The sequence below is a fragment of the Wyeomyia smithii genome, chromosome 2 (assembly GCF_029784165.1).
Source record: "Wyeomyia smithii strain HCP4-BCI-WySm-NY-G18 chromosome 2, ASM2978416v1, whole genome shotgun sequence".
NCBI lineage: Eukaryota > Metazoa > Arthropoda > Insecta > Diptera > Culicidae > Wyeomyia > Wyeomyia smithii.
In genome coordinates, this window is record NC_073695.1 from 276,624,492 (window position 1) to 276,646,984 (window position 22,493).

Consider the following 22,493-nt stretch of genomic DNA (forward strand, 5'->3'; position numbering starts at 1 on the left):
GCACAAATCGTTCGTGATCGGAATGTGATCGTCGTTTTTGTTCCTCTCGTGTAGGAGGATTGGTTAGAGTTGTAGTACTCTATGAATTCGTTTGTATTTTCTACTTTGTGCTGAAAAGCTCGAGGATGAGTCAAAATTAGGCTGAAAGTCTTTGAGTGACTGCAACTACAGGATAATAACAGTAATATTAAAAACTCACTTAATTCAACAAATTTCGTTGCATTGTGTTCACCTTGCAAGTAAATAAGGAGAGCAAGTTGTATAACTAAAATTGTTTTGTTTGGTAAATAGCAAACTGACATATTTACTCGTTAAAGTTAATTATCAATATGGCAAAACATGTCAGGTGATTTAACTAAAGTCTGTACAAAATTTAATGTTATGGTTTTCTGATTTCCAAGTGTTCCAAGCTACCTAATACAATAATAAGGCTCGGATGTGCTTGCTTTGCTAGACTAGTAGAATAATTCGCAGTTCTTTTGGATCTTTATATAATATTCAGCGATGAAAAATTATGACCAGTGCAGCGGGAATAGTTATCGTCCCGAAATCAACGTACGGTCCCGGTTTTTCAAATCCATAAAACCGACCCGAGGGAATGTTTCATCGTGCACGTTTTTGTACGATAATGAAAAATCCTCTTGTGACATTCATTGATTGCATCATTCTTTTAACCACAGTCTGGGTCTCCACTTTATTTCATCCGAAATGATGAGTAATATTTGTAGTCTGTCTGATCTACGAGAGAAAGTGCCGTCAGTTTCAGGTTAGCCTGTTACTTTCTCACATTTCTCATGCGTGCTTATACTGGGAAGCTCCCAATAGAATTCAATATACCTACACGTTGATGGCTAGAAAGATATGTATGAAATAAAAAGCTGTTAATATCAAGCGATATAAATAAGTATATTTACACAAACGGTTAGAAATAAGATCGACATTTTTTGTTGCTTTAGCTGTTATTGTTAGTTGTAGCTTTTCGTTAGGTTATTTTGGTTTCTTATTTTCATTGGTCAGTTGTACTATGTCAACATAGATTGGAACCATAAAGCACTGGTTTGCATTAGGCGATGTTTGTTGTGTTCATGTTGGAATTTGCCAGCTAACAACATATTGTTCTTATCTGTAGTTAAAAATACTTAAAAATGCAAGACATCGTAGCTTGGTACAGTAATGTAAAAGTATACAAAGTCAGATCTAAAAACACTTATAAGCTGGTAGAGATTCAAAATGTCTCCTGTTGTGGCACAGCGCGCTGAGGTTTACGCTTCTCATCTAGTTGAGCTTATCCTTAACGGCGTCCTTGATTGAGTCACCGGTTTTGTGCACGAACTCCGACAGCTCGGGAGCCTTGTCGTCGACATTCAACACTCCGAAATAGATTCCAGCTGCGATTGCCGCCGCCAGTAAAACACCCACGAACAGTAGCGAGATGAAAACGCTCATCGCGCACTGGCAGCAACTGAAAAGAGAATACAGTTAGGGCTTAGTATGTTTTTTTTAACGAATCGCGATATGCTTAGCAGGTGTTCAAATAAAATTGTCATAGGTGTAAGCTCTTCAAATAAATTATCATATTAACAAAATATATAAAAATAATGAAAATAATTTTGTTTACTACAGTTTATTGTAGGTAGTCCGAAGAAAAGTTAAAAACCTGTTACCAACTAATGTAGAAAGCTTTCATCTGCAAACGAATATAATTCATGTCCTACTCATAATTCACTAGCTCAAAGGACGACCAGCAAAAATGAATATCGATTCCAGATAAAGGACATGCGACGCCAGTCAGACTGATGGTCTAATGTTTCTGTAGGAGGGTGTGTTATAACGCTTGCCCTCTGCATGCGTACAAACCGTGCAAACAGGCGATAGCAGCTGCTGTGGAGTTTAAAAAACAGCGAACTGACAATAAGCATCTACATATATCTACAGTTAAGTTTGCCGGATGAATCATTCGCACTACAAACGTGGCATCTCGCCAATAAATGCCCAGGTCAACAAACTGACGAAATTTTGGCAAGTTAGAACAAATTGCTCCAGGCTATCAATGTACAATATACAAACCTCTTTCATCACCTAAGAAAGAAGTAAATAGATAGATGTTAGATTGAGAGCAAATTACCATAGTATAATTATTGTGGGTTGTTTCGGTTAACGACAAAGTTGCATGTTGCGACCTTCCAGATAGCATTGACATATTTTTTGGCTGGCAGTGTAGAGTGAAGCAAAGGCGAAAGAACGTAAGCGCCTATATTAAACGGGCATCGACAAAAGCATCTTGTATCGCGTTCTGTATAAATTCAAGGTTGTTTACTTTGCAATCTGAGAATGATTATAAACTTTCATAATCGTCTCGTTCTGCTACTTGTGTTAAATCGGTTAAATCGTTTCAACAGAGTATGTAAACCACTTTTGATTGCTCAATAACAAAACTAAGGTTTAAGGGTCAACCCCGTAAAAATTATCCAATGAATTTACTTTTGTAACAATTCAATTGTTTTACATCGCGTCACGTACACTATTTGCAACCGGAAAGCACTCATCATTTAGCGGTGTTCTACTTACCAGCAGACAACACTTCCCGCGAGGCACTTACACATTTTGATCGGTGTTTTTTAGCCAAAATATAAAGGCAGTTATTTGCTATAACTTTTACAGTAGGCCGTTGATTGGTTTTGCAAATGGTATGACTTTTCACTAAATGCTAAAACACTACGGACTATTACTAAAATAGAGTGAAATTCAAGGCGAGTCAACCGGACGAATGCGAATGAAAAAGGCTTCTTAAACTGAAATGAGCTACCTGCCTTCGCTCGTTCGTAGGTAGTAGCGAACCTATACATTATATAGGTTGTATAGGTTCGCTATTCGTAGGGGAGTTGAACAAAAATTGGTTGAATGCAAAAAGTGTTTGAATGAAGTATCACTCATACCAATGTGAGTGAATGAACTTTGTTTGCAATGAATGAATTAGGGTGTTGCAAAGTGTTTTTTTAGGGATGGCAGAGATGTGTGCAGTAGAGATGGTCGGGTATGGGAAATTTGTTACCCGTACCCGACCCAAACCCGAAGTCGGGTTTGTTTAAAATACCCGTTTCCGACCCAAACCCGGAGTCGGGTTTTCCCGACTCGAACCCAAATTTTTTTTTTCCAACTACCCGTATCCGGAAGAAAAATACCCCGAAATTGCCGGTACCCGACCCGTCCTGGATTTTTATTTGATTTCAATATACCTGGTTACCAAACATATATTATGCACTGATAGTCATATATGTGGTTTCTCGAGATGATGGCCGGAGTTAGGCTAGAACCGAGTGTTCATGTGAACGAATGTTATTGAACCCAGAATCTCCGGCGATATATGTATTGGTTTTTCTCAGAGGGGATTCATTGCTGTCAAATTTCATATATGTATGCGTTATCGCAGATCAACTTTGGTCCATGACGTGTGTTGGTCCATGATGTTTGTAACTAGGAACAATCATGGGGGAAAAATCACTACACAACACATTCATAAAAGTTTTCCGCGGTTTGTCGAGTTTTGATAAAAAAACGTTCCAATTCTATAATATTTCACATCGATCAATTTCATGACCAAAAAGAAAAAAACCAAAACAAACGCCATGTTGCCGAATATGTTCTTCTAGAATCCAGCGTAGCATCTGTCACTGACAACGTCCGCTCGTCTGATGTTGAAAAATGTGACTATTTTCATGCGTACGGAGAATTTGGGTTAAAATTGATCAAGGATTTCAATTATTTATTTTGTATGCATACATTCATGTAAATTGCTAAAAATTTTTACTTCGCTTTCGAGAGATTAATAAAAATTCAATAGAATTTTTTTGAAAGATTCATAATAACTTTATAATGAACCAGATCGGAACAACAAGAAGAATAGGGTAAATTAACCTATAGTGGACCCCCTCATTTTATTAATGTGCTATTATTGTTTGTGATGCAGACTGGCTGGACAAGATGTTTTCCGATAGAAGTTTTTTGCAAATCACTCAGGTTTTCACATAAAATGAATTAATCTGCCGTGTGGTCCACTATAGGGAAGAGGTCCATTATATGTTAATTTACCCTACTAGAACAACACGGAGAATAAACGAAGAGTTTTATGTGCATATCGTAGTAACCAGGAACCTAAAATTTGGTAAAACACAGATATTTCTGTACATGCGGCGTCCCTGGTTACAGTGCAAACCAAGACCTGGGAGGGAGAAACGAATAATACACTATTCGGGTTATTCGCGTTGAAAGAGATTTTGAAGGCTGTTCGCACTCATATGTAATTGTCAAAATGTGCGTGATGACAAAAGCAAAAATATTTCTCTCCTTCTTTGTTACATGCAAAAACCAAACAAATATCAGCAGCGCCGTCAACGCGAATAAATTGATTGATACAGATGACACGCACATTCGTTGTTTTTGACGTGGGACTACATCTTTCTTCACTATACTAAGGTACATTCTGTGAAAACTAGATTGAACATGTAACGCTTTTGGTTGGCGGAATGAAAGATTTTAGATGCTAATAGCGCTCAAACAACGATTCCGATTTCAACAGTTAATATACCGTTGGAAAGCTAAAATATACAACATTTGTATAACATGATAATTTTAGTTACCATTTTCTCATTACTCCGTGAAAATTGCGGAAAAGTTTGAAGGTCGAATATCCACATACAATTTTCATACGATTGGTATAATTCCCTAACGCAGACTTCAAAACATAGACCAAATGATTTCACGCCTTCAGTCATTGGCTAGTAATGGCAGTCCCACACTGAGCGCTATAAAAGGACATTTCGTGTTGAGAGAAGATCATTCTCTGGTCGACCGTCAAGGCGAACAGTTCGGCTTCCCTTCGATCTGAGTTGGACCCCATCAGTGGTAATCTAATTCAGATATCGTTGTTGGACTACAGGCCAAAATTGGACGTGAACAGCACTGGGGACCATTGGAAGCCGTTGGAAGGGACCATTGGAAGCCGTTTGGGTGCTGCCGATAGTGTAACTATAGTGTGTCGTATATCTAGCGTGTGTGTCTGAGTAGCGTGTGGGTGTGTATGTGTGGGTGTGTGTGCGTATGTGTGTGCGTGTGTGTGCGTATGTATGTGCGTGTGTGTGTTTGCGTGCGTGTGAGCGTGTGTGCGCGTGTGTATGCGTGTGTGTGCGTGCGTGTGTGTTTCTGTGTGTGCGTGTGTGTATCTGTGAGTATGTGTGGGTGTCTGTGTTTGTGTATGTCTGTGTTTGTGTTTGTGTATGTATGTGTGTTTGTATGTGTGTGTGTCACTGTGTGTGTGTAAGTGGCGTGGGTGTGTCTGAGTAGCGTGTGAGTAGTGTGTGTGTGTGAGTAGTGTAAGTGTGTGAGTAGTGTGTGTGTGTGTGTGTGTGTGTGTGTGTGTGTGTGAGTAGTGTGTGTGTGAGTAGCGTGTGTGTATTATGTGTATGTGTGTATTACATGTATGTGCAAAAATGCATTTTTTTCCTCTGCGACCAGTTATTTGATCTATTGTGGCATTTTTCCGAGGTAAATATATTTATGACAGAATACTTGTATAGGCAACAAGTTAATTATTTTTCCTATTAGTACTTCAATTGGCATTTCTATGATAGTGACCATAATTTTATGCTAGTTATTTTCAGCTTGTTTTGCGTTTGAGCTTGTTTTGCGTTTATTTGTAACATGAGACTGACCAAAATTCATATTTTTCTAATCAATTTAGCAACAAAAAGCTTTTTCTTGCAATTTTTTGAGAACACCGGGTCTGCAAAGAAGTTTTTGAGGTTTAAGCAAAAAGTGATGAGAAATTACATGGGACTGTTATGCATTTATGGGCAGTTCATGTGGGTGTTGGTATTTGTATGCTCTGATTTATGACAGGTGTATGTGTTTTTATTTGTGAAATGTTCATGGATTATTGTGTATGGTATTTGTACGTTTGGTATGTGTCATATACTATGGCTATGGCAGAATTAAATCTTTACACCCACCATAGTCCCACGGCAAGCCTATGTTTGTGCACTCAAGCACATACCCTTTAACTTTTTGATAGACTCGAACTAAGTTTTTAGTAACATCAGGAATACTAAATGTGGAAATTCGTCTGTAGAACACAGATTTTTCTAGTCAGTTTTTTCGAATTTTTAAGTTTATATACATTCACGCAGACTTGCGCAGAGCTGCAATAATTTTACAATTTTATACCTCACTACAGTAACTGTTCGCCAACTGGGCACGCTTCAACTGGGCTTCTTTTTAACTGGGCGATCGCTAACTGAGATTCCCAGTTGAAAAGACAACAAACGTCAATGATCAAAACGATCGGGGGGTACGTAAATGGGGAACATTAAAGGGTCAAAAGATGCTTTTTTTTCTCCTGGTTCAAATTGATAGCTAATTCTGCTTCATTTGACACTTCTACAGATTCGTATCCGTTTCTTCCTCCCAGACCAAGACTATGCTAAAACACCTAGTCTTGAAAAGCTAGCAATTGAATTCTCATAATGCACGAGAATCGAAGCCTTGGTTATTAAATTATCCGAATCCGACCCGAACCCAAATAATATTTTTTGGCGTCACCCGAAACCCGACCCTAACCCGTTTATTTTTTTACGACCTTCTGTTTATTATACACAGACTCCGCAACCAACTGTTAAGTGTAGAGGACAATTTCGGGATTTGCGCTATGATCCTACTGACACTAACAGTCTCTCACGAGCCGCTTGTTAGGCTAGCATCAAACCTTGAGACCAGCTGAGAGCTCTCCTAACCACGTACAACAAAATTAGAAATACGGGACGGAACAATCGGCAAAGACCTAGGTTACGAATACGGAAACAAAAAACGGTAAACGATTGGAAAAAAAACTTGGAACGTTCTATTTTTCAATTAACCAGCGCGAGCTGGCTTGTTTGCCCGAGAACAATAACGGCAGGGGAGTCGAAATCACAGCGATTCAGAGGGTTGGGTGGCCAAATTCCGGAGAAATGGAATTTCGTGTAGTAAATCCTATTGCACACACTTTTTTAGTACCACATCTACTACATTAGTGGCAAAGTAGCGGAACGGGGCGTCGGTTTCATAGTGTTGGGAAATCACAAAACAAGAGTCACCCGGTGGAGGCCCGTAGATGACCGTACAGCCACCAGCATTACGGGTGAAATCGGCCCGAGATGACCGGTACTATTTTGTCTTTCCTCCTTTCAGTTGCTAACACCTAGCGTTCGTATGTAACCGGTACGGTTTAGTAATGAAACTGATGGGGTTTGATTGATTGATTTCTTTTGGAAGGGACTTTAACCCCAAACGGTCATTCGTCCCTCTGCTTTGCTTAAGGAGAAACAGTCTCTTATATAGGCCAAAGACATACGCTGGATGATGGTGGCTCCTCAAACCTGGCGGTGCCGGTGAGGGTGCCACACGCAGTGATGCCACATTTTCATCTGTATTTTGGAGCTCAAAAAATCTTATCACCTTGGTAAAATTTGAAAAAATCTGTAAAATAAAATCTGCATATGTACTGGACATATCCTTCTGGAAAAAAAAATGCAATACAGCTTGTTTAACCTTTTTTCCGTGATTGATTCATGCACACGTTTATGCGTAGCATATGAATATAATAAATCCTCCGACACGCTCCACCGCATTTGAGTTAATTTATGTTTCTCAACTATATAAAGAAGTTTAATTTACGACCCCATGAAAACCAAAAAAATCTGTATAAATCTGTATTATTTCCAGAAAATCTGTAATCTGTATATGCAGATATCTGTATGAAAAATAGGCAAAAATTCTGTATAGATGCAGATAAATCTGTATATGTGGCATCACTGGCCACACGCGCTATAAACATGCACACACGCGCTACAGACATGCACACACGCCATAAACATACACACACGTTATATAGCAAGCCACACACCTTATATATTGAGGACACACGCTACAGATATTCACACACGTTATGTGTACACACCCTATATATACATACGCTGGATGATGATGGCATCTCAAACCACCTGGCGGTGCGAGTCTCTTTCAGTTTCGGGTTTTATTCACCCAACAATATCTGAATCGGATTACCGCTGGTGGGGTCCAACTCAGATTGAAGGGAAGCCGAACTGAAAGAGGTAGGAACGGCAGCTAACTACTACCACCGCCGCTGTTGCCCGCTGCTGATCCACTTCGCCTACTGCCATCGGTGTTGATGTCCGCTGCTGCTGCCTGCTGCTAGTAAACTGAACTGATGGTGTGAATTGTTCGAACGGTACCTTTATACCAAGGATTTCTCAGTTAGTTAGAAAGAAGGAGGGGCTAAGTAGCTAATGAAATAACAAGGAACAGAAACAGAAAGTGACAACAACAGTAACAACAAAGTCAGATCGATTGTATCCGTTAGTGTCGACTGTGCTTGGGAAGAGAGGTAGTGATTAGCTGCGCGGTATGATTTAGACAATCGATATTAATTACCAATTTTTCAATCGTGTATCTCAAACAATAGTTTGTTTTTGTTACATAAATTAAAACGTAAAAGAATTTCTGATCGATTGATGCCAAAACCTCGAAAACCTGATTATAAATGACTGAAAAATAAGCGCTCAAAACCTGACCACTTTTCCTGAAAACTGGTTGAATTACTAGATTTTCAAATTCAGGTGCCTAACTTCGATATAGACGTTAGTCAACGTCAAATCGGTAAGGCCGCTGGAAAGGTATCCTGGCCGAACTTCTCAAAGTGGGAAGCAAGCGGTTGTACTATGCGATCATACTGAAAATCTGGGTGGATTAACAAATCCCGAACGACTGATTCGAATTCCTCATATGGCCAAACTACAAGAAGGACCATCGACTGGATTGTTGCAACTGTCAAAGCATTACGTTGCTCAACTCCGCATACAAAGTGCTCTCCCGTATCCTGTTCTTCAAATTGAGATTGTTAACGGAATCTTTCGACAGCGAATACCAGATGCGCTTTCAACTTACTGTTATTACATCGCCATTGAGGGTGCTATCCGAAGAGCAAACGTGCACAGAAACGGTACAATCGTCATGAAAACTTACATGCTTCTTGGTTTTGTGGACGACAATAATATCACTGCTATCGAAGTATGAGCCGCGAAATGAAACGACGAGATGCAGGTATCTAATTAAAAAAAATTGCAATTTTTGGCGTAAATACTGAAAATTTAAATAGTACATTTTTTTCTCTAAATTAACCACTATTATATTCAAAAGATGTTCAAATATTTTAGAACGGTTTTAACCGTTATATTTTCAACGCATCAAAGTATTTTCACACGCTTTCATACACGTTTGGAACGCATCTCCCGCGTAAAAAAGACCTTAGTGTACAAAGTTTTTGAAGAACGTTGTCATAGTTTTCTTCATATTGATGAAATTATTCGCTCGCATACAATTTTGAACACAAGTTGAATTATTTCATATCCTACAATCTCGGGTGGGGAAAAATTTCTCCTCTTTGAAATAAAAGTTTACTACCATCATCGTCCTGTTATCAAATAGGAGAAGTGTACGCTACACAAGCAAAAGGACCGGCATTCAATTAATTGGATCAGCATGCATACAGTGTGTATAGTATTTAATTATCTAGGTGGGCTCTCATACATCAAACTTACTCTCAGTTAGCATCAGCGGCTGCTCTCATGTGGTAGTGGAGAATAGGATTTTTCCTAACAAAATGATAACACTACAATTTTGCGAGCGCGGCAATCGCGTATAAATTGAAGCTGTCGCGTTGATTAGCACTCAATCCGCTTTCAGCTTCGGAATCTACAAGAGTCTTGACTCGAACATTAGTTTTTCAAACAAGTTGAAGTACAAACTATTTCGTTAAAATGGTCGTAACTGTAAGTTGAAAATTTTGCTAGAATTACGATTTTATGTTAAAATTTTTTCTCTTAATACAGAAAAATTTAGGTTTCACCGAAAAGGTAGCCAAAGTTGATCGCCAGCCTTTGCATGTTGTAAACACCCCGTACGAGAAAGCCACATTCGGAATGGGATGCTTCTGGGGATGCGATTCGCTATTCGGTGCCACGAAAGGAGTGTTGAGAACCTCTGTCGGGTATTCCGGTGGCACTACCGACTCGCCAGTCTACAGAAACATGTAAGTTTACTGTTACTTAAAAATGACAGAGGAGAGTTTATTAATTTTCTACTCTCACCAACAGGGGCGACCACACGGAAGTGATCGAAATTCACTACGATCCAACCCAAATAAGCTATTCGGACTTGCTGGATTTGTTCTGGAATAACCACGAGTACGGTCTAACCACCCGCATTAAGCGCCAATATATGTCGCTCATTTTGTGCCACAATGAGGAACAACGTCGCATTTCCGAGGCTAGCCGATCCGAGGAACAAATCAAGCGAGCGCCTGAGCAGATTATTACCGAAATTGCGACCGCTGGAGTCTTCTATCCCGCTGAAGAGTAAGTATCAATGAGAAAATTGCCAGTTGAGTGTCGTTAGCGTAGTTCAAGTGCAAGGTCGAGAGAGGGTTGCTATGCAACTGCTCAACTCACTAACATTAAATAAAACGTGTCGCGTGTGCGCATTGCCATGTGACTTATGTCGTTTGCTGCGGTGAAGCGTATACGGGATACTCGAATTACATGACGCGTTTTAATGATTAATTCTATTTTATTATTGCAGTTATCATCAGAAGTATCGCCTGCAAAGTCACCGCGAGCTGACGAAAGAATTGGGGTTGACTCCGGAACTGCTGCAGAGCTCGCACGTAGCGGCAAGGTTGAACGGTTATCTGATCGGCGTCGGTGGATTGGAGCAGTTCGATAAGGATGCCGAGCGGCTTGGTCTTAGTCAGGAGCAAATTCAGTACGTGCGAGATTACGTACGGGACAACGAAGGCGGCGGTATCTTCTGCTAAACCCTGGGCCAAGTTGAGTTTAGATCTTTTAGTTTGTAGTTTTACTTCGTTTTAATTGTTATCCGTTGAACTGCTAGTTGAGTGGTAATATTTTTATAAAGTATTACTGAATTAATAATTCTGATAGCTTAAGATAAAATCGTTCGTAGTAGTTTGCTCTACTGGACTTCTAGTACCTAGGTTAGAATTAAGTACGCACATTTTTGTGTGCGAAATGAGATATTTAGCTCTATGTTTACAAATTTATTCCTCTACTTGATGAAATAAACTCCACTTAAACGTAATATAAAATCTCTTCATATACCTTCGACCATGTTACTCTCTTTTTCAGACAAATGGGCATATGAAAACTGTTCCTCTTATTTGCAGTTAGCGTGGTTAGAACAGATAACTTTTTCAGAGACTTGAATGAGTTTCCTCGTAAACATAACGTTGAAGCGACGAGCAATTACTATGCGACACTCTAATGCACTTCTGCATACACTAGGGGCTCCTTTCTCTTTCTAGGGCAACTATTTTGAGCTTTAGGGCCGCATATTTGTTCTCTTTTGTCGATTAGTGTTACTTCCAGGCTTTTGCCATGGTGAACGCGAACGCGAGCGATGGGGCGAGAAACTTGCCGTAGGTAAATAAACAGCTCTCTTTACGGCTGTTCATTTACCTACGGCAAGTTTCTCGCCCCATCGCTCGCGTTCGTGTTCACTATGACAGAGGCCTTAAGCTTGAAAGAAGAAGCTCTATGCTAAGTATCGGACTTCCCTATTTCCATTTTGATTCGAATGAATTTGAGCGTTCGAACGCTTTTTGAAAATAGGAATAGCATTCTTCAATCCATTTAAATTGGTCTTCTCGTACGAATATGTAACGTTGTTCGATGCTTTTTTTTAGGAATACCGGTATTATTACACTTTACCGATGGATTATTGTAAAAAAATTACCGAACATTTTTTCGATTAAGTATGTAGTGCTATAAGAAAATCTAATTCTACTGAATGAACGAATACATTTTATTTTTAGTTTATAGCGTTTACTGTTTTCCCAAAAAAAAATAGTTCTTACCACTCGTTCAACATTTAAATTTCATTTAGTTAGCAATAATATAAACTCGGTAGTGAAAAACTAAATAGAAAGAATTATTTAAATCATGTCTGTGCAAATAAGACTCAACTAATTAAAACAATAATAGTCTTTACCGCCGTTTTGACCTAAATTTAAACTTTTCATCATGACTGCACAGATTTTTTGCACAAACATTCGCGTCCGTACGGCGATAAGTTTTTCTCTGTATGGGTGGATTTGTGCACGCGCCTGTTTACGTCAACCTTATCACCGGAAGGCGACTCTTTGTTCGCGTCAACGTCTCTGTGTTGGGTACAATTTACGATGTTATTATTATCTGCAAATGTTCGAAATCATGCTGTTACAACGTTTTACCAATGGCGTTTATCGATTTGAACTTCATTTGGGAAATTATTAACTACTCCAGTCCGGGAGCGGTTAAGTACGATCTACTTAAGACGTCAACTAGCGCCTTGTTCAGAAAAAGTTGATTGCCTGTAGTAACCTGTCTCGATAGTATAGTTACTAATTTAATGCGTTCACTACAGGGGAACATGAACGGGGTTGGCTTAGTGCTTAGTAAACGGGACGCGCGCAGGTGCTGCTTTGCTTCCGATGACACTATGCAACCTTACCTCGTCTCTCGCGAGCAATAATAGTGGCTGTTTACAACGAGAGCAGATAGGGAAAATGACGAAGTGATGATGACGAATGGCTTGCTTCGATCGTGGCGCGGAATTTCATTCATATCGGAACTTCAAATGCCGTTTGTGGGTTTGCTTTTGGCCAGAATTGAACATGATGGGTATTTTCGAGCTCGTCGGGCTGAGCAGAATGCGATGGTGGGTAGACGGATGTGGGTTGTCTAGGAATGACATGAAGGAGAAAATTCGCGATTTTGGTTTCGATAAATTGAAACTAGACAATGAGTTCATCCTAATACTAAAATTTCACCCAAAAATACGAACGTTTTGCTTCGCAAATCGAAGCTTGAAGTAAGTTTTGAATGACTTGAGACCGGCTGTCGTCTGCAGCCGTTTTCCTTTCATCAGCTGAGCGGCGTTTTGTTTTGTTTTGTTTCATTCTGCTTTACTTTACATGGATTCCTTGGCTGAGCGCGGCGAGTCGTCTGTATTGAGTTGGTTTTGGTAACATGAGAAAAATGTGTAATTTTTTAAGTAGTAATAAAATTCGAAAAAAATGTAATGAACTGAAATATTTCAATCATAATTCATTAGATAAGTAACATCAACCTAACACTTATTTATAAATATAGACATTTAGACAAGAGTTTTATATGTGCTGAAAGCTCAAATTTTGGAGATTCCAACGCCGTTGATCTCGTTAATTTTGGAGAACTTTGAACGCCCTAAAATAGATACCGAAATCCAAATTGAATGACTTAGAAGCAACGTGTGCTTGGATTGTTTTGGTTCGCTCTTTCCCTGCCGCTTCGTAAGCGTTGAGGTTCTCTATACAAAAGCACGTGCTCTTGAATGTTTACCTATGTATGGAGTAATATGAGTGTTTGGCTTAACCTATACACGATTCAATTAAAAATTCTCTAACGTTTAATCTCAGAAAAAATACATCAAATATACTAAAAGAAGTTAAATTATAATGTGTTGCTCTAACAATTATTGTCAGGCCAATTTTTTCTAGATAAAAAATTTAAGTTAGAAAAAAAGCACCAACACTGATGTATAGTTCAAGCGACTAACACACTAAACCATCTCGTTTTTAGAAGGGGTTAGTGAACGGAGAAACTGTCAATTATGTATGTTGTGCTTCCTTCAATGTTGAGTCTGTTTCCTTTTGTTCTCAATTAGTTCTGAGCTCTTGAAAAATGGTAAGAACTTTCTGTGTAGGTTTGAAATTAACTTAAAAAAATGTTGACTTCCGTTAGGCTCAACCTCTACACCATGTGGATACACCGTTCGAAAAAGCTACCTTCGGTATGGGCTGTTATTGGGGTGCTGAATCCCTTTTCGGTGTTACCAGGGGTGTGCTGCGAACCTGCGTCGGTTATGCCGCCGGAACGACCGAATCTCCAAAAAGCAAGCAACTGTAAACGAGCAATAGTTACCATTAATAATACTATAACAAATCTCGTTTCTTCTAGAGGGGATCATGTTGAAGTGATCGAGATTCAGTACGATCCCACGGTAATAACTTATTCCGAGCTGCTGGAGATATTTTGGAAAAATCACGAATATCGTGCTTCCGCTCGATTAAAACGCGAGTATATGACGCTAATAATGTATCACAGCGAGGACCAACGCCGACTAGCAGAAGCCAGCAAGATCAAGCGGCAAGCTGAGGAAGCAGACGAGCTGATCGCCACAGAAATTGTTCCGGAAGGTCCGCTTTACCCGGCGGAAAACCATAACCAGAAGTATCGTCTACAGGGTCATGTTGATTTGTTTGATGAGCTTGGATTAACACCTGAATTATTAAGAACATCGCATGTTGCAGCTCGGCTCAATGGTTATTTAGCTGGACTTGGAGGCTTAAAACAGTTCGAACTGGAAGCCAATAAGTTGGGGTTGTCAGAGAAACAAATTCAATATGTTAGGAATTTTCTCATCCAAAATGAGGGAGGTGGATTGTCGTGTTGATTTGAGAATGTTAATTCAATTTCCATATCATTTGGGAATTTTAAACTTTTCAATGCAATCAAGATTCAGCGGTGAAATTGGACACTCATTCCAGTGAAATCACGAATCGAAATAAAGATACGGCCTGATCAATAAAAAGTATTGTTTTCTTGATGAGTTGAACTCGTTGTGATTAGATATCAATGTTTACCAAATAATTGTGTTATCTCTGCTAACTAGGGGCTATCATCGCACTGACCGTGCCCGAATTGTGTTGCAGTTTTCAAGGCAACTAAGAGTTCATTGATCTGAGTTTAGGTGCTAAACAAGTCGCATCACTGATTTAGGCTATTGCGAATTTATTGTTTAGATATTGTTGAAGGTACAATAATTCGGATATTCCGAATGCTGATATCTAATGTTAGTGGGATGTACTTATGTCAGTGTGATAGCAATTATAGTTGTAGTCGGTAGAGATATTTACCTAGTGTGTGTGATAGTATTTAGTATTAGGGAGGGGATAAGCTGAAATATTTCACTATCGTGGTAGAGCTTGTACGCAAGTTCGACATTTATTCGAATCGCTTGCGCATAGCATTAGTGACAGTAAAAAATGTTCTTATTTAAATTTAGATAGATAAAAAATAAAATGCTGGATAAATTATCTAACAGTCCTAAATGGTATCTCTCGACAAGGCATCCCCGTCAAGCTCAGCCGGATGCTATTTGTTCGGTTCGCATTTCATTCGGCTCAACCGCAGAATAAAATCGAGCAGGTACATTTGAATTTTGATTTCCTTGGGATTTTCTGTCACATAAAAGCCAGGAACACCAGCCTTCTCCAGTGTCGATTGCTGATCTTTGACCTTCTGATCTAGATGTAGCACCAGTTTCATGTCTGTTTCCTTCAAGTTTTTCGTATGTTTAATTTTCATCAATGCGATGATGTGTTCCAATTCCTCCGGATCTTGAATCTTGGATTCCCACTGTTTAACTTCCACTGGAATTAAATGTATTCAGTATGGTGACAGCGAATAAATAGGTGAATCGTACATACATTGGTGATCGTTTTCCACCTTCTCTCGAACTTGCATCAGATGCTTTTCAGTAACATGTTGTATTTCCATTAATCCTTTCACGATTTCAAAAATCGTATCGTTCAATAAGGAGTTGGCTAGACCGGCTAATAGTTCGTACGAGACACGTATTTGATATTGCCTTGAAGTTTGTCACGAACTTTATGAATCAGTTAAATCGAAAAACTTCTCTATACTTACTCAGGTAAGGTAGCGTGCATCTTTTTCAGATGTTCCAGCAGAAAATATAACTTACGTTGCAGAAACTCCTGGCTTTGGAAGGGATCTTCTGTCGAAGCATCGGTGTCGAGTTTCTCCCCGGTGTCGATTTGCGAGTCCTGTGATAAAGCTTCTTCGGTGTCGTTAGCTTCCTGGAGATCTGCGGAGGTATCCAGCTGATTGCTGTCCATTGTTTAAAGAAGCGGGTATGTTTTATGCCGGCAGGTATCAAGTTGAGCGAATTTTTTGTAGCACAGAATTGTTGGTAAACAATAATCACCGTACGAAAACGAGCGGTTCATGCAGTTTATGTGACAGAAGTTGTGAGAGAGAGTGTGTGAGAGTAGTGGTAAAAATATATTCATATTCATTTTGTGGTGAAGTAGAAAGGTACACTGAAAGCAAACAGATTTTCTAACATATCAGAAGAAATATTGTGATTTCAGAGAAAAATTAGAATTTTGCGCTCTAACTGACAACCGCAACTGACAACCGAAAATGACAATTTCAGACAGCACCGATAAAAATGCGACTCAAGGAATTGTTTGTCAAAGCGTATGCACTCTTAATTTACTTCAATTGAAATTGAATAGCATTGACTTAAAGCCGCCTTGATTCCTTGCCCTCGACTATGCAGCAGAGCCGCATTGATATGGTTTGCAATCAGAATGTTCTACGAATAAACTAGTTATAATCCATTATTTGATGTTGCTTAAACAGTATGCAATATATCATAGTTTTCATTGACTGGTGAATGACCGCCGGTTAAAACTTCAACAAAAAATGTATCAATGAGATATATGGGAAAAAGACTTCTGAATTTCGTTCAGAGATTTAGATGAACGGCTCAAAAGTTTCGTCTTCTCGAAAGAAGTCACTATTCTAAATTTCAACACAATCAGACTTCGGGAAGTCGTGCGGGTATAATTATACTTTTTTACCAATGAAAAATGTTCGATAGCACAAAAATATTGTGATGCTAAATTTCTTAGAGATGCAATAAACGTTAAAATATAGTGTTTTTTGTAAGATTTGGACCACTGCGACCATTATTTTGATCTTTTGTGTTAAAAAAAAAAACATTTATATATTTTCAGCTGGGAAACTCTCAGCTTAATTTATTTTTACCCGTGAGGACATTTTTCGAAAAACCGAAGCTTCTGAGCTCTACCGCTAAAATAAATTCGAAGGCCTAATTTCCCCGCAACTTCTGTTGGTTCCAGCTCGAGAATTCTTATGCTTTAGAAAGTCTTTTTTTTTTAATTTGTTTCCTGAGATAACATAAATGTTTTCCAGTACCGCAAAAGTGTACAGCGCATCGTTTCTATGTCTGTCTCTTGCATCTTCAAAATTGAGCTTTATAGACATAGTTGTCCCACGACTTTTATTTTATATATCATGGCTTTGTTGTGATAAATACATCAAATCGCCAAAAGCATGCGAACTCTAATAAACCCGTACCCGATGTTGTCGTATCATATTCGCTAACCGATCTAAAAATAGGCGAAATGGTGCCCATCACTGATGGCAATAAATCGTACATGCCTTTGATGATGAATATGATATTCTTTGCTCGATCAAGACAAACGAAAACCTAAGAAACAAACAAATAGACCATAATTAACTAATAAGGTGTGGAGAATAAAACTTATTCGGATATTTTCGTATTTCAATTTTGAACATTTCATTATCCCCAGTTGAACGTGTATCGAGTGCTATTTTTCACAGCACATTTTAACCAGTGTTTGAGATGTCTGCCAGTTGCGGGTGTTGCTCCTTCTTTTTCTTGAAAATACCCTGCATTCTAATTTTTTTGTGAAAGGACAATAGAGTAAATGCAGTTATGCATATTTGTCGGCAATCCATGTGAATTTGAAATTGAGTATAATGCAGCTTACTTATATGTTTGCGAAATCGTGTTTATTGGCGTGAATATTTTTATATTTTTGTTAAAAGTATCCTAAGCCTAAATTCAACGTATTCATTGTGGTTTAACAAAATATTTTAATTTATTTTTACGTAAAAAATAAACTCCATAACCTTTCAAACCGCAAACAATTATGTAAATAAAAAATCTAGAAACTAACTCGAAAAATCTGTGTTTTACAGACTAGTTTGCACATTTAGTATTATTCTGAGAGAGAGAAACGAATACTACACTCAAAATTGATCCAAATAGACGACACGCACATTCGTCGTTTTTCGATAGAGTGTAACTATTTTGCTGTAACCCGAGCATGACTCGAACAAAGTTTTGAGAAATATCTGGAATATTAAATGTGCAATTAATGAGTCTGTGTGCTGTATATAAAATTATTACAAGTTTTGTCATGTTTTCAAAAAAAAAACTCAAGAATAAAAAATAACATATTTATAAAAATTTGTCCATTTTAAACCTTTTAACGTACGAATGTATTAGTTTCACTACTTGAGGAAAATTTTTACCAATAGCTGTTTTGTTTGCAATACTGTTTTTTGCAGCTGGACAAATATTCAGTGAACACTCATTATATGTTTTAAACTCGTTTCTGAGTGAATTTTTTCATTCGTGATCAGGAATCGAAAGAAGCTGCTGAACATAATCGACCAAAAATGTTAAAAAGTGATGAAAGTCGAAGCAACGAGATGCGATGATTTACAGTTTGGAGGAAACAAAAGCAACTTTACACGGGTTTACACGTTTCCTGAAGTGCGTAGGTGAAAAGTCACTTATCTTTATAGACCATTTTACGAACTGACAGGTGTCACGGATCCTGCTGATATTGATGCTGCTTTTACGTGCGTTATGTCAGCGGTTCCGAGCTTTCTGTCAAAATTTAATTCATGAATTGAGTTCAGAAACGTCTCGTAAAATGTGCCCTTCAAATTAAGACCAAGAGACATTTTTCATGCTTACCCGGGGGTGAGACAGCTTTTATCTGAGTTATTCTTATGTTTGGGAGTAACTCTAATTTACTCAATATTACACCGAAATTTCCAGATGATTCGATTACCTTGAGAACAAGAAAAATATATGAGCGGTGAGACCGAATAACATTCATATTTATATTCGCGGTGGGGAAAAGGTTTAAGGATGGATTTTCAGAGACACGAGAGTTACTCAGATTTGCTCTTTATTTTTCAGGTTTTCGCAGAAAAACTCGGAAAACCTCAAATTTACTCACTGTCTTACCCCTCGTGCTTACCCCAAAAAAAACGACAAACAAATCAGAAGGGCAAACTTTTTATGGAAAATATTTATTACTTTGAGTAAAATTTAAATATTCACGATATCGGAATTGCAAACTGTATCTCCAAAAAAGCCTTAAAAGTCGTTCAAAGACAATTTTAAAGTGAAAATTTAAATAAATAAGTTAGAGCGAAAAATGTGTTTTTTTCCAATCTCAATCGGTTATTTTCAAAAATAGAGTAATTTTTTTTCTGCAAAGTTGCTTAAAATTAACGGATCTCTAACATTGTAGAATAATCTTCTATCTATTCTATAAAGATACGAAAATTGTATGTAACAACTTTGTAGAATAAAGTAAATCCAAATTTCTCCCTAATTCGGTTTCTGGACTATTATGCAGTGGAATAAAGAAATTTGCTATGAGTTTGGAGGGAAAAAGCACACTAACGTCACCACCGGCGGGAATATTCCGCGAAACTGAAACTCATTTAAATTAACCGTTTTTTGATCTACGAAAATGATTTTTTTGGTACATCTGTTCCTCTGTGCTTTCAGTAGACACTACGGAATTTTTTTATGGATCTCCGCAATTTGTTTTAATTTTTAAACTGAAAAATTACGTTTCTTTTAGTTTTCACTAACTGGCAAGTAGTGCACAAATTTAATTTTTGCTGCTGGCCGGTGGGAAATATAACCCTGGTTCACGTATCGTAACAGAGATGCTAAATGTGAAGACATGTCTTAACTTCGAAGATATTAGAGCTCGTATGAAGAAGTGGAAGTCTTATAGGCGGTTGACTACCCGCACCCGATTTAATGTGTTTACTGGGATTTTCGCCAACTTCTTATGTATGAAGATACTTTTGAGGAGTGTGAAGGCATTTGACAAATGACCTGGCATAACTGTGTCATGATTTCTTGATAAATCACTTACGGTTATTTAATTTTGAAATCGTTCGTTAATGTTGAAATAGGTTTCTTCCATAGTTCTACTGTTTAAAACGAAAAAAGTCAATGAAATATGTTGACATTTCCTATCAAGTAAAAAAATATACATACCCTTAAAACACCCCACTCTGTTAATTTACAGTTTATTAAGCTATTATTAGGTGGATTTCAGATAAACTATGGCTTTATAAACCGTTATTTAGCAAAACTGTATGATGAAAATTCAATGATTATCAAATGTATTCCCAGCAAATAATATTTTGATTAACAGCCTATTAAGCATTAGTTGAGCAGAAATCCGTATAATAAAAGCTTAATAAACTGTAAAGCAACAAAACTGTTGGGTTTCATTTATCAAATTTGCTCAGCTTATGCGTTGCGGTTGGCAATAATCCTTTTCAAGCGTTATTTTTTTGACAAAGAACACGATACTTATAGAAAAAGTCAAGTTTCCTAAGGCGAGTACGATGATGGCTTCGCTGTATTTTGGAAACAGGTAAATGCAGGAAACGGCGAGCGTTGTTTAATCTGGGAAAAAATTGCTTAACTGATTTAGAGGCTCGATTGTAATCTTTGTAATTTACTTGAAAATATGTATTTTAATTTACGAATACAATCAAGGACGCATTTGTAAACAAATGCTTGATACGATAGCTTCAGAACATAAAGGCGATCTAAATATGATCGATAGAATCTGGTATTTCTATCCAACGGTTTTTACTTTAATAGTTCTTTCGAAATAGCACCAAACTGTGCCCATCCCCTTTCCATGAATAGCTTAACAACTGCAAATATGCTCTTCGACTGCTATGCTTTATCCTTCTTTTCTTCGCCATTCCTACTTTGTCCTTGCCTTCCGGGGAAAAGAGGGAATGGATGGTTTTATACCTGCGTGACAATTGTGCTGGCTACTTTCGTAAGTCAGTCAGTTATCGATCAGTCAATCATTCGGTTCGTTGTACGGTACGTTTACCCACCGGACCAAACACAGTCAAACTTCTTTGATTACCGAGAAGTTTACCCTTTGGCCGAAAAACTTTCCGAAACGCATCATGTCGGAAGTCATCGAGTGGCTAAGTGCAATCCTGGTAACGCTGGTGATCAAGATATCGTGGACCTTACGGCAAACAATGGAATCGTTGAATTTGGAAAATGCCACCGTAAATAATACCCGCTTCTTTTCGGCATACAGCGAAATGGATTTTTCCGATAATGTAAGTGCAAATGAGCATCGTACCAATTCCGAACAACTTCAAGGCACACCGACGGTTCAAAAAGTTGTTGTGTTTAGCACCGAAAAGTCATCACCTGTTACCTCAACGCCAGTATTCAGAGGTGGTTCGTCCGAGCGAATCGGTTCACCGAATTTGTCAGACATTGCTGAGCAGCCGCTGAAAGTATTACGCGTCGAACCAACCCCTGATGGCGTCCGACTTGAACGCGAGCTGATCGATCGGTTCTGCTTGATGCGTATGCCCACCGAGTTGGACGGAGAGATCATCAGGACCACTTTTGCACGGGGGACAATTTCGCCTGAAACAGAGATCAAGTATAGGAAATTTTTAAAAGCTCCACTCGGCAACAGCAATAGGGTCCCCAAGAGGAAAAATCTTAGATTGTAGCTGTGAGATTTTGTTATAGAATTAGGTTCAATAGTTTGTAGTTCGTGCAATTATAAATAAATGTTCAGATAGTGTTAACCGTGTATGAAAAATGATGAATTTCACCTCAGCCAAAGCATTCATTGTAAATGATGGAATCCGTTCAGTTGGTGCTTGGTGTTTGTTTTGTTCACGCGGGTGCCTTCGATTACAACTACATATGAAAATTCTATCATCACGCCTTGACCTGGGAGAGAGAAAAGAAAAAAAGAAACAGTATAGTGTTTAACACATTTGTTTGGTTTCTTCGTGTTGAACAGAGCTGATTCACTCATCAGTGCCGAAAATGTTCCAGAATCATATCGATTCATTCAAAACATTCAGAATAAATTGATGTGATTCTGGAACCTACTGGAAGTTTCAAAGTATTCTCAATCCTTCAAATAAGCTATTTTCACCTTGCGCTGTAATTAGTATAGTAAATAAATTATGTTTTGTATGTTATATATGTTTCACATATCATGAAGAAAATATACATTTAATTTAGAAAGTGCTGGCTTTTCTATTCAACTTTATTGTCTCTGAAAGTCTATGGCTTTCTTTTGGCAAAAGGAATAGCAAATAAACATGATTATACTCGTCTTTAAGATCGAGTTCGTGAAAATAATCCGTTATATCGCAGAGCAGTAAATCGCCAAGCGTATTTTAACATCAACAGATTTAGGGAATGGTAAGTAATGTCGATACTACCAGCATGCCATCACACATGCACATGATGACGGCTAGTGACCGCATGGTTTGGATTTCTCTCGAAAACATGACGAGTGTTCATTCGGTTCACGCGCAAGAGACAGTAGAACCATCTGATCGCGGACCCGGTCTGCGCTGCCGCATGGGTTG

At 38.3% G+C, this 22,493-nt stretch overlaps 3 protein-coding genes and 1 long non-coding RNA gene across 4 annotated transcripts; 2 read left to right on the forward strand and 2 right to left on the reverse strand.

Moving 5' to 3' along the window:
* Positions 1-885: 885 nt before the first annotated feature.
* On the reverse strand, positions 886-2,923 carry LOC129723601 (uncharacterized). Its single transcript, XR_008727779.1, has 2 exons — positions 2,569-2,923; positions 886-1,462 (listed from the first exon to the last, which is right to left on the reverse strand). It is a non-coding gene; the product is annotated as an uncharacterized LOC129723601 (long non-coding RNA).
* A 6,814-nt stretch (positions 2,924-9,737) lies between these two features.
* On the forward strand, positions 9,738-11,213 carry LOC129722355 (peptide methionine sulfoxide reductase-like). Its single transcript, XM_055675734.1, has 4 exons — positions 9,738-9,881; positions 9,942-10,141; positions 10,206-10,466; positions 10,690-11,213. The coding sequence occupies exons 1-4, from the start codon at positions 9,870-9,872 to the stop codon at positions 10,922-10,924; spliced, it is 708 nt and encodes a 235-aa protein (XP_055531709.1). The 5' UTR covers positions 9,738-9,869; the 3' UTR covers positions 10,925-11,213.
* A 2,507-nt stretch (positions 11,214-13,720) lies between these two features.
* Positions 13,721-14,733, forward strand: LOC129721991 (peptide methionine sulfoxide reductase-like). Its single transcript, XM_055675144.1, has 3 exons — positions 13,721-13,832; positions 13,890-14,050; positions 14,106-14,733. Exons 1-3 carry the CDS (start codon positions 13,830-13,832, stop codon positions 14,599-14,601), a joined length of 660 nt encoding a protein of 219 aa, XP_055531119.1. The 5' UTR covers positions 13,721-13,829; the 3' UTR covers positions 14,602-14,733.
* A 189-nt stretch (positions 14,734-14,922) lies between these two features.
* Positions 14,923-16,190, reverse strand: LOC129721992 (gonadal protein gdl). Its single transcript, XM_055675146.1, has 3 exons — positions 15,858-16,190; positions 15,638-15,798; positions 14,923-15,580 (listed from the first exon to the last, which is right to left on the reverse strand). The coding sequence occupies exons 1-3, from the start codon at positions 16,064-16,066 to the stop codon at positions 15,303-15,305; spliced, it is 648 nt and encodes a 215-aa protein (XP_055531121.1). The 5' UTR covers positions 16,067-16,190; the 3' UTR covers positions 14,923-15,302.
* Between the last annotated feature and the right edge of the window lie 6,303 nt (positions 16,191-22,493).

Excerpts from the sequence above, each read along its gene's own strand:
- LOC129722355 (XM_055675734.1), top strand. Across the intron at positions 10,142-10,205 it reads TCGCCAGTCTACAGAAACAT|GGGCGACCACACGGAAGTGA; the intron begins GTAAGTTTACTG and ends TCTCACCAACAG. Across the intron at positions 10,467-10,689 it reads GTCTTCTATCCCGCTGAAGA|TTATCATCAGAAGTATCGCC; the intron begins GTAAGTATCAAT and ends TTATTATTGCAG.
- LOC129721991 (XM_055675144.1), top strand. Across the intron at positions 14,051-14,105 it reads TCTCCAAAAAGCAAGCAACT|AGGGGATCATGTTGAAGTGA; the intron begins GTAAACGAGCAA and ends CGTTTCTTCTAG.
- LOC129721992 (XM_055675146.1), bottom strand. The coding sequence starts at position 16,066 with ATGGACAGCAATCAGCTGGATACCTCCGCAGATCTCCAGGAAGCTAAC. Across the intron at positions 15,799-15,857 it reads ATGCACGCTACCTTACCTGA|GCAATATCAAATACGTGTCT; the intron begins GTAAGTATAGAG and ends ACAAACTTCAAG. Across the intron at positions 15,581-15,637 it reads GGTGGAAAACGATCACCAAT|TGGAAGTTAAACAGTGGGAA; the intron begins GTATGTACGATT and ends ATTTAATTCCAG.